We start from the raw sequence: 10,833 nt of genomic DNA on the forward strand, positions 1-10,833 counted from the left end.
GGGCACTTTGACTGTTCTCTCATTTCTCGCTTCCATCTGTACTCTGGAGAAATGAGAAAAAAAAATTAAAGGTAAAGATCAGTTCTGGTCATGCGATTGCATTGTGTGTGAAACGTTGTGGAATCGATCAGAAAAGGTTGATCATCTAGCATATTGCTGTGTACTGTAAGGTTCTGGAATCACAAAATGATAAGAAATTTGGCCCAGTCTTGGTAAAGTTACAAGCACTGTACACAGACAGATGTATATGGGACTACGCGACACGTGCGTGACACGTGCGCGATATCTATCATATATTGATATATATATTGAAAGTAAGTTATTTTTGGAGGGGACTTGCCCTTTGAATACTACATACTACATGTAGTTGCTACTGAACTTGAACTATTGCAGGCCATTAATGCCACTGTTTGCTCTCACCATTTGTCTCTCAAGGACGTCACAAATTTACATGTTTTATATTTCATTGTTGAAGAAAAAGTTCTGTACATTTGTGACCATGATTTGTATGTCCTTTGAGAAACCAATGCCAGGAATAACTAGTGGCATGAATGGCCTGTCATATTTCAAGTCCAACTTCAATTTCAATTTCAATTTATTTATTCATCATCCATAAAATTATAACAGATATTGACAATATTTGACGATGCATAACAATAATAACAATAGATGAAAGGATACCTTCAAAAAAAGCACGGGGCTTGTACAATAGAAGGCACCTGAACAAAGTTAAATAATACATTTATAATTGCAAAATAATTCACCCAGCCACAAAACACAATAGTCACACACAAAAATGCGCCGACACACAAACACACACACACACACACCCTCACTCACAAACTAACTAACTACTAACCGAAATGTAACGTAAACAATCTTTTGAAAATCATTGTTGGAGTACATCAAGTATTGTAACTGTTAACGAAATGCTGGTTAAGTTTACGTTTGAATACATTGAGTGTGGTTGCATCGGAAATACAATTTTCAATTTCGTTTAAAATTTTGGGACCAGTATACCGAATGGATTTTATATCTAACGAATTTTGAGGTTTTGGCAGTTGAAATTTCATTGAATTGCGGGTAAAATGTGAATGAATATCTGAATTTAGCTGAAACATATCATGAAACGAAAGTGGAAGAGTATTGTTTATATATCGATACATGAAAATACCAACAAGATATTTATATATGTCAAAAATGTTTAAAAGATTTAACGAATGAAAAATAGGACTAGAATGGGCAAGATAATGCGAAAGAGTACAAATTCGAATAGCTTGTTTCTGTTTCTTAAAAATACTTACTAATCTGGTTTTACACGCTGAACCCCATACAATATTACCATACATGAGATACGGCAAGATAAGAGCATTGTATAATAGAATTAATATATGTGGGGGTACTGTATATTTCAATTTATATAAAATTCCAATGGTTTTACTTATTTTATTACAGACGTGTCTGACATGAAAATCCCATTTTAGATAACAATCAACATGTATACCAAGGAAATTATGACAGTCGACGAAATCAATCAACTCTCCGTCCAATTGTACTTTGGGTAAAGCGATACTCCGTGAATTGTTCAAACAAAAATATATACATTTAGTTTTTTTAACATTGAGACATAGCTTGTTTGTTCTTAACCATTCAACAACCTTGATAAGTTCTGTATTTGTTTGACATATTAAGTCATTCTGATTATAATTTGAGGCAATCAAACAAGTATCATCTGCGTATTGAATAAAGTGAAACAATTTTGAAACACAATATAAATCATTAACATATAATAGGAACAATAGAGGACCTAGAATTGATCCTTGAGGAATACCTGTTTTGATCAAACTTAAGTCGATCTCAGTCTTTGTGAAACACCCCCCCCCCCCCCCAGGGCCCTCTAACACAAAGATATGTCAGCAATTGACCATAATGTACAGTCAATTGATTTTTAAAGGGAGTGTAGCCTGACGAGACTACGTGTCTTTCCCGTGGCCATGTAGAGATTAAGTTGCTGACTACCTTTAATCAAGTCCATTCGTTTAATACGTGCAGTTGTCCAAAAGACGTAGATGGCGTTAACCAGTATTTGCCAAGCTACACTTCCTTTAAGCTTTGTGTTATGGGGCCCTATACTCATCTTGATGTATCTAATAGCCACTGTTCTAGACACAAAACATAAATAATAAACAGTAAATACCATTTTTCTTTCTTGCATCTCCTTTGATTGGTCCATTGATGACTTTAAGTCTAGTTTTAAAAGTATTATCTCCTGGCTTAGCTGTCACTTTCCTTTTTTTCTCGTCCTTCTTTGACTTCTTTGGTTTGGTCTTTGTATCATCGTTGGCTATATATGACAATCAAAAGAGAGAAAGTGAGAGAGAGAGAGAGAGAAACAGAGCGTGTTATGGGACCCTATACTCATCTTGACGTATCTAATAGCCACTGCGCTAGACACAAGACATAAATAATAAACAGTAAATACCATTTTTCTTTCTTGCATCTCCTTTGATTGGTCCATTGATGACTTTAAGTCTAGTTTTAAAAGTATTATCTCCTGGCTTAGCTGTCACTTTCCTTTTTTTCTTGCTCTTCTTTGACTTCTTTGGTTTGGTCTTTGTATCATCTTTGGCTATATATGACAAACAAAAGAGAGAAAGAGAGAGAGAGAGAGAGAGAAACAGAGCGTGTTATGGGGCCCTATACTCATCTTGATGTATCTAATAGCCACTGGGCTAGACACAAGACATAAATAATAAATAGTAAATACCATTTTTCTTTCTTGCATCTCCTTTGATTGGTCCATTGATGACTTTAAGTCTAGTTTTAAAAGTACTATCTCCTGGCTTAGCTGTCGCTTTCCTTTTTTTCTTGTTCTTCTTTGACTTCTTTGGTTTGGTCTTTGTATCATCTTTGGCTATATATGACAAACAAAAGAGAGAAAGAGAGAGAAACAGAGAGAGAGAAACAGAGCGGGGGAGAGATAGGGTGAGTGAGGGGGGAGTGAGAGAGAGGAGACGGAGAAGAGAAGAGAAGATAGAGAAAAAAAGAAAAAACATTATTTGCTTGTAGGGAATATACAAATTAAAAAAATCAATAAAATGTGATTTATTTGACAAATATGAATATACAAATATGCAAATAAGGAGTAAAATATACAGGACAAACAGGTTTATTGGAATGATGCAATCAAAATGAAATTGAAATTATTGAAATGTTAAAGAGTTGAGAGATACAAATTTTAAACATTGGGATTGATGAAATACCTACAGAACATTACAGTGTGTAAAAGTAATTATGCAAAATTGAAGACAAAGTAGATGTATGTGAATAGCTGACTAGCAAATAAAGTCTGATGGTGGCAGGATATGGTGATATGGTGAATTACCTGATCTCTTTCTCTTAACAGCACTATCCAGACTTGCTGGCTTGGTCAACTGTTCATCCTCCTTTTTCTCCACATCCCCATCAATGCCATTAGAGTTATCCTCAAAGAGATCGAGTGATACCTCGGATGACGTTCTTTCAGCTGCCTCTTCAAAGATCTTGCCATGTATCATCTCAATAGGCCTACATGTCGGCCCATTATCGACAGTTGATGATGCCAGAGTATTGCCATCGATGCTACCGCAGGCCCTGAGGGCTTCCAGAATTTGGGGAGTGGTATTCCTGTGGCAGTACAACCTAAACATCTGCTTTCCTATTTCTGTCACTGTTAGAGATGGGATACTGCACTGTGTGCTTGCTCTTTTGGCAATTGAGGACAATGAGAAGGTTCTGCAGGAGTGGAGTGGAATGGCGTGCGACTCCTATCACTTGATTCTCCTACTTCGATATCACTCGACGATGAGTTTTCTGAGTCCTCACTTGTGGCAGCCATTTCAACGTCCTGGTTTGTTTGTGACCCATATTTCTGGGAAGTAATCTGTTTCTGGTTCTGTGACTTCTTTCCTCTAGGAACAATATCTCCACTGTTATTATTGTCCCTATCATCTTGCCCTAACACAATTTTACTTCCTGCCACATCTTGGCTGCAGGTACTTGAAGAATCGTCAGAGAGTCTTTGAGCATCTTCAAGCTCACCAATGCTGTCTGGGGTACTATGATTAGTATCTTTATCCATAACACCATCACGCTCATTATGTGACTGCATCTTTTGTCCTGCACAAATGACCTCACTTTCATCAGATATTCCATCAACCGTTCCCTGTTGGATAGGAGTCAGTGACACTTCCGATGGAAGGACAGCTTCTCTGTGACCTCTTGGAGACTGTTGTTTCTCATTCTTGAAGAAGCTATGTATCTCCTTCTCAAGGGCAGTCTCATTTGCTTCACCATCATCCGAGCTCTCACTGACGTCTGACTCTGTGTCACCGGCACCCGCAAAAAGGGAAGATCTTTGGACCATGGTGGAGTCGGGTGCCCTGAAGTCATTCTGAGCTTCCTGGGAACTGAGGAATCTCAATACTGTTCTCTGCACGCTGGCTTGAGTGTCCGTCTCATTTCCAGACTCAGTATCAGTGAAGAGTTCCTGACTTGGATTGTACAATTCATCCAAACTTTCAAAGCCCTTGTCTGGTTTAACTCCACGTTTTCCTAACATGCCATGATTGGATGCATGTGAGGAATGTCCATCTTCTTTCCGCTTGGATGTCATTGTCAATGCTTCATCTTGCATACAGGTCTCTCCCTCTTCCAAGTTGTTGTGCCTCTTTCTACAACTCAATTTGTTCAACTTCTTTCTTTGACATCCTGCTCTGTCAACCGATTCCTTTCCTCCCATTTTTTTGAGAGGTACCTTGAAAGGACTGCAATCTGTCTGTGCTTTGATGTTTCCATTTTTCTTATTTTTCTTTCTTTGTTGCTTCAGATCAATAGCCTCCTCAAGCTTCTTCATATCTCCTTTCATGGAGACTGTATGAGGTCGTTTTTTCTCAGCTGAACTGGGCTTGGCTCCATAGAATATTCTCCTTGGCGACATATGAGGTTTGACGAAGACATCGCGATCGCTCCCCAAGACATCGTCTTCATCCTTAACATGCTTCCTAGTGGACCTTTGCTTCTTTTTACCCAACGCTTGTTCAGCCGAGGAGCTACGACTAGCTGCCTTCACTCCTGCTGACCTCATCGACCCAGAGACATCTTGACCATTTGCAAAAGGAATTGGGGGCTCATGGGGTTGGGTGTACAACTTGCGACGACTTTTCTTCTCCCCTCCCTTTGAATCTTCTCTCTTGCTCCTCTGATGCTTATCCATCATATTCATTGCAGAACCAGGAAGGGTCTTGTTACCTTTGAGGTGTGAAGAAAAGACACAAATTGATGATGATGATGGTTCATCTTACCAACGTTCACAACATAAATAACATATACATGCACCCATAGCAACCATCAAGTCTAAAACTGTCTGATAAAAGAGCAAAATATTTTTGGGATAAGCATGCCGAGCTACTAGGAATGGCCCAATTAATTTTTACATGTGGGGTGTGAAAAAGACACAAATTGATGACGATGGTGCATCCTACCAATCTTCACAACATAAATAACATTATACCCATGGCAAGCATCAAATCTAAAACTTTCACTCTAATTGATGAAACTAAAAATAAACTAAAAAGTAATTAAAAGAGCAAATTGGCAAAACATTTTTGGGATAATTAAGCCTGACCTGCCGGGCTATTAATCATTATAACAAACAAAGAGCTGGCTTTTATTTAATGATACTAGCAGGACCCGTGGAAAATCCACGGGATTCTAGGGGAGGGGGCGAAATAGATAGATAGAGGCCTATGTGCTATCCAAAAAAATTAGATTATCTTTATATAGACCTAGAGAATTTTTATAATATATGCTGTTTGACCATGAATGGCGCATCGTAAAACAAACTATGTCAGATAGGATCTCGATAATTACTATTTATTTGCATTATTATTGTTGTGATTTCAATGTAGTTTCATGAAAAGACTACATATGCAGAGGCTTGGATTATGATTATGTTGGCATTGTTCACAAAATGTGTATAATTATTTTCAAAGTAAAGATTTTACGCGAAAAATTGGACGGTTTGTGCACAAATTGACTCGACTGTGTGTGGGACTGTGAGCGTAGAATCCAGTGAAAGATTTTTTTTTCGCGGACTCGATCTATATCAAATTTTGGGAAATTTTTGGGGGCTACTTTTTTTTATCTTTCGGGGGCTCATTTTTCTTGGGCTAATTTTTCATTAATTCATTTAAAGATGCAGTTTGTTTAGTTTAGTAGCGTAGTGTTACGTAAAAAAGGCGTACTTTCTGCGTCAAGTTTCTACGCCGAAAGTACGCGAATTTTGTTAAACACATTAAATTGTTTGCGTCCATCTTGCGTACTTTTTTGCGTCCCTCAACGTAGGCCAGCGTACTCTCAGCTCAGTGTAGTTGGTACGCAACTCTACTATGGACCCCACGCCAATTAGTGATCGACCTGCCAGTGTCACAAATAAGGCATTAAAAGCTCATCTGACCGTAATTAAATGCCTAAAACCCCTGAGCTTTCGGGGTTCAGCCCTTTGTACCCGTGGACACCACGCCTGCACTCAAATCGCTTTGAGTTACCTGACCCCCCCCCCCCATACTTTAAAAATTGATTTGATGCAAGAACTGTATCATACTAAAAGTATTATCATGTTTTTAAACGACCATGACGACCGTCTGATTTTCTTGTGAAAACTTTACTTTGAAAAATGATTATCGAAATTCAGTATACAACTATACATGGCCAGAATAATCACAATCCAAGCCCAGGTTTCATACATCTATTCACGAAACTATATTGAAATCGGGGCAATAATAGCAATTTCAAATTGTTGTTTAGACTCTCCTCACACCACGGACAGACCTGGCTACTCCGGTCACCGCTACTCCACGCTCACACACTCAGCCCCGACAGCACCCCCGACAGCAGCGCTCAGCTGCCGTGGCAATACACTGTGGACTCAAGGCAGTTTGCAACTGAACTGTCACGTGAAGGCGTACTATTACATATCTATTTGCGCTATTCTTGTTGTGATTTCGATGTAGTTTTCATGAAAAGACCAATAAAACAGAAGCTTGGACTATGATTATGTTGGCATAGATCACAGAATTTGTATAATTATTTTCAGAGTAAAGATTTTACGTGAAAATAGGTCCATGGTTTGCGCCAGTTGTCGCAATCGCCTCGACTCGAATCGACTGTGGTGTGTGCATGTGTGTGACCTGAGAGCGTGTAATACACGTACACTGTGGGCGCCTGGCCTACAAAACATATCCTATAGAAAGACGCATAGCACGGGTAAGCTCAACCCGTTGAGGATACATATTGGCTACATCCCCTCACCCGGGTGAGTCGTCTGTTGATGTGTATTTCTCTTACATGCTACAAAGCGAACCCTATAGCAAGAGGTCTTACTCGGGATACGCCGCAGCTTTTTCAATGACACTTGCTACACCCGTTGACGCGAGTGGATTCTCGTCTATCATGTGTCTCTTCGTCTCTCTTTGATAATTAGACAGAGGGCGGGTGCACGCCTTGCCGACTCGCTCTCGCGGGTTCGTCGCCTCCTCGCAATCCACGACGCCCGCCGTGCTCTCGTCCGCCCGTCCTCCCCGGCACCCCGAAACCGCGTTTAACGGCATGGACGTCGATCGCGGGGTCGACGTGGCACGCGGGTTACGGGAGACAGACCTCGTGGAATTGTGCCGCCCTCCCCGCGCCACGGCGGAGGCGGGCTGGGTCGGGGAAAGACGTTTTTGAGGAACCGTTTTGTACCCGTTTGGACCCCCCGCGGCGATTTTGCGTATTAATAATATAGATTTTCACAATAGGCCTACTTGTGACATCGAAAATGTACCACAAGAAATGTATATTAAATGTTTGAATGAACATCAGACATTTTAAAGTTTATCTGCGCCAGGCTATCGCCAGTAATGCGATGGGATGGTCCTGCATGCACCCACACATACATATATAGCTGCATTACTATCCTGGTTGAGTATTAAAAGCTGTTTTATTGATTCTCATCATTTCCAACACCACTGTACAAAACTCAACTGACTTCACTTAAAATCAGTAGTGACAATTGATGACACCTAAATAGCAGTAAAATACAATTTTTTCAACTTACTGATGTTAAAAAGAATAATTAAACAATTCAAATTGTAAGTCTATATTGTCAAATTTACTGATCAGCCACATCGGTTTCATTGTGTGCATTAGTATTGAGTTATCGACTGTTTTGAGAGACCTGGCTGTTTTATTGGCTCAAGAGAACGCGCACACATCTAGAGTTGAAAAAAGTTGTATTTTACGGCTATTGGTGTCACCAATTGCAACTTATATAAGCACCGATATTGAGTGAAATCAGTGGAGTTGTTTGAAAATGTTGAGAATCAATAAAATAGAACAGGTTTTAATAGTACACAGCCACTCCAGCAAAGCATAGATGCGTATTGACCTCGTAGGAGTCTATAGCACTGCACCATACGCATTAGCATGGTCTCTCTAGATCTATGCTTTGCTGGAGTGGTACTGGCTACTGCACTACATGTTGAAAGGCAGAATAATTGCACTCACGATAGTCAATACACACATAACACACAAATGCACGCAATAAAGACGATGTGGCTGATCAGCAAGTTTGACAGTAGGCCTAGATTCATGATTTGAAATTTTAAAATTATTCTTTCTAAAATTGGTAGACCTAGAGTCTAGATCTAATCTAGATCTAAGGCTAAGTTGAAAAAATTGTATTATACTGCCAATTAAGCCAAGGAGTAGATCTAGAATCTATCTAGATCTAGACCCTACTAGATCTAGACTAGATCTAAGGTGTCATCAATTGTCACTAAAGACAAGAGTAAAGTACCGACTTTGAGTGAAATCGGTTGTGTACACTGTACAGTGGTGTTTGAAATGTTGAGAATCGATAAAAAAAAACGGCTTTTAATACACAGCTAGCCAGGATAGTAATGCAGCTATGTGTGTACACATGCAGCTACAGCTACAGTCAGGATAGTGTACCTGCGCTTCACTGCTACACTAGCTTCATGCACACAAAATTATCATCATATGGGACTAATTAAGATTTGGACTTATCGACTGAAAGAATGACATTATTGGCGAGTGAGAAAGGACTTCGGCATTGACTAATTTTGAATCTCTTAATGTGTAAGAAAAAGCCTTACAAGTTACAAGTACAGATGGTAGACACTATTTCAGGACATCCACTCCCACGTTTACGTATGATCTTAATGACGCCAGCTTGACAAGTACAGCAGACAACCTTCAACGTTTGCGCATACAGTGTGCACGTGCTTGTTGTGATTTGGGTAGCAATGGTAATTATAGTACTACTTGCATGTACGTAGGCCTATAGTATCACTCTCGCCCCCTCTTCAGTCATTCACCTTTCTCCCAAGCACCTCCATTATCCCTATATAGACACCGATCTCATTCACCTTTCATTTACCTGTCTTCCTATGGGCGGATCTAGCTTTTTGCCAAGAGGGGCCGGGGGCGGATCCACGGGGGGGGGGGGGGGGGGGGGGGGGGGGGGGGGGGGGGGGGGGGGGGGGGGGGGGGGGGGGGGGGGGGGGGGGGGGGGGGGGGGGGGTCCTGACGGGCCTGCCCGGCCCCGCTCCCCCCCCCCCGATAATTTTTTTTTATGTTTTATAAATCGGATCTTCTCACGAATTAGGCCCAAAATAGAGCTCTTACCCCCCCCCCCCCCCCCCCCCCCCTCCCCGGTTATTCACCGGCTAGGTAAGTCGGTAACTTCCCGGGGTAACTTCTCTTATTTATTATCTTCTCACATTCGCGGCCACTCTTTTTTCTTCTCTCCCAGGTCGAAATTCCATTAGGATCCGATCCTATTGGACCATCAGAAACCATTAGAGCTATTGGTGTCTGATGGTTTCAATAGGGAAAGTGAAATGATGGACCCACAGAAACCATTAGAAAATATCTATTGGACCAACACAAACCCACAGAAAGAAATGCTGATGGACCAACAGAAAGCTTCTATTGGACCAGCATCCACCCATGTCTTCTATGGGTTTCCCTGTTGGTCCATTAGATATTTTCTTCTATGAAGGGTTTCTGTTGGTCCATTAGATTATATTTTCTATGGGTTCCTGTTGGTCCACTAGAGATCTTTCTATGGATTTCTAATGGTCCCATATTCTGAATTCCCTATTGAATCCAATAGTCCAATGGCTTCTATTGGTAAATCAATAATGATCAATCACAATCGATTTTAGCAACTGTCCACCAAAAAAAAGGATATTCTAATCTCAATTGCATTAACTCCATCACATAGATCACTTGAAGTGAGTTTGAGAATATCCTTTATTTTAACTGAATGCTTGTACTATTCTATATAATAAACATACATGAATTGTTTCTTGGTTAGTATTTTATGGTAATCATTATAATCAATATATCTATTGCTAAAACGTGAATGAAATTGTAACATGATTAAACAAATAATCTATTGGTCATTAGTTGCCAAAAGAAAATAAAAATCACAAAATTGATGTACATTGTCATAAGTTGCTTAACAAATTATGATAAATATAATTTTCTGTGAACACGTATAAAGTAATCATGAATATGCATGAGATAGATTTAGCTGTTGGTTTCTATTGGTTTCTATTGGACCTATTGGTTTCTATTGGTCCCATTGGTTTTCTATTGGTCCTATCGGTCCTATTGGGCCTATTGGTCCTATCGGTTCTATTGGTTTCTATTGGTCTTATTGGTTTATATTGGTCCTATTGGTTTCTATCGGTCCTATTGGTCCTATTGGTCCTATTGGTTTCT

At 40.0% G+C, this 10,833-nt stretch overlaps 1 protein-coding gene across 2 annotated transcripts; it reads right to left on the reverse strand.

Moving 5' to 3' along the window:
- Positions 1-2,544: 2,544 nt before the first annotated feature.
- LOC115926807 lies at positions 2,545-9,326 on the reverse strand. Of its 2 annotated transcripts, none has more exons than XM_030992196.1 (4): positions 9,198-9,326; positions 3,386-5,289; positions 2,768-2,914; positions 2,545-2,629 (listed from the first exon to the last, which is right to left on the reverse strand). In XM_030992196.1, exon 2 carries the CDS (start codon positions 5,261-5,263, stop codon positions 3,713-3,715), a length of 1,551 nt encoding a protein of 516 aa, XP_030848056.1. In that variant the 5' UTR covers positions 5,264-5,289; positions 9,198-9,326; the 3' UTR covers positions 2,545-2,629; positions 2,768-2,914; positions 3,386-3,712. The 2 variants fall into 2 exon arrangements, with proteins under 2 accessions (XP_030848056.1, XP_030848057.1); XM_030992197.1 differs by lacking the exon at positions 9,198-9,326 and adding an exon at positions 9,125-9,192.
- Positions 9,327-10,833: the final 1,507 nt, after the last annotated feature.

This window comes from Strongylocentrotus purpuratus, unplaced genomic scaffold (assembly GCF_000002235.5).
Source record: "Strongylocentrotus purpuratus isolate Spur 01 unplaced genomic scaffold, Spur_5.0 spur5_scaffold_2, whole genome shotgun sequence".
NCBI classification, from domain to species: domain Eukaryota; kingdom Metazoa; phylum Echinodermata; class Echinoidea; order Camarodonta; family Strongylocentrotidae; genus Strongylocentrotus; species Strongylocentrotus purpuratus.

What these genes read in the sequence shown, in the direction of transcription:
- LOC115926807 (XM_030992196.1), bottom strand. Translation starts at nt 5,263, where the DNA reads ATGAATATGATGGATAAGCATCAGAGGAGCAAGAGAGAAGATTCAAAG.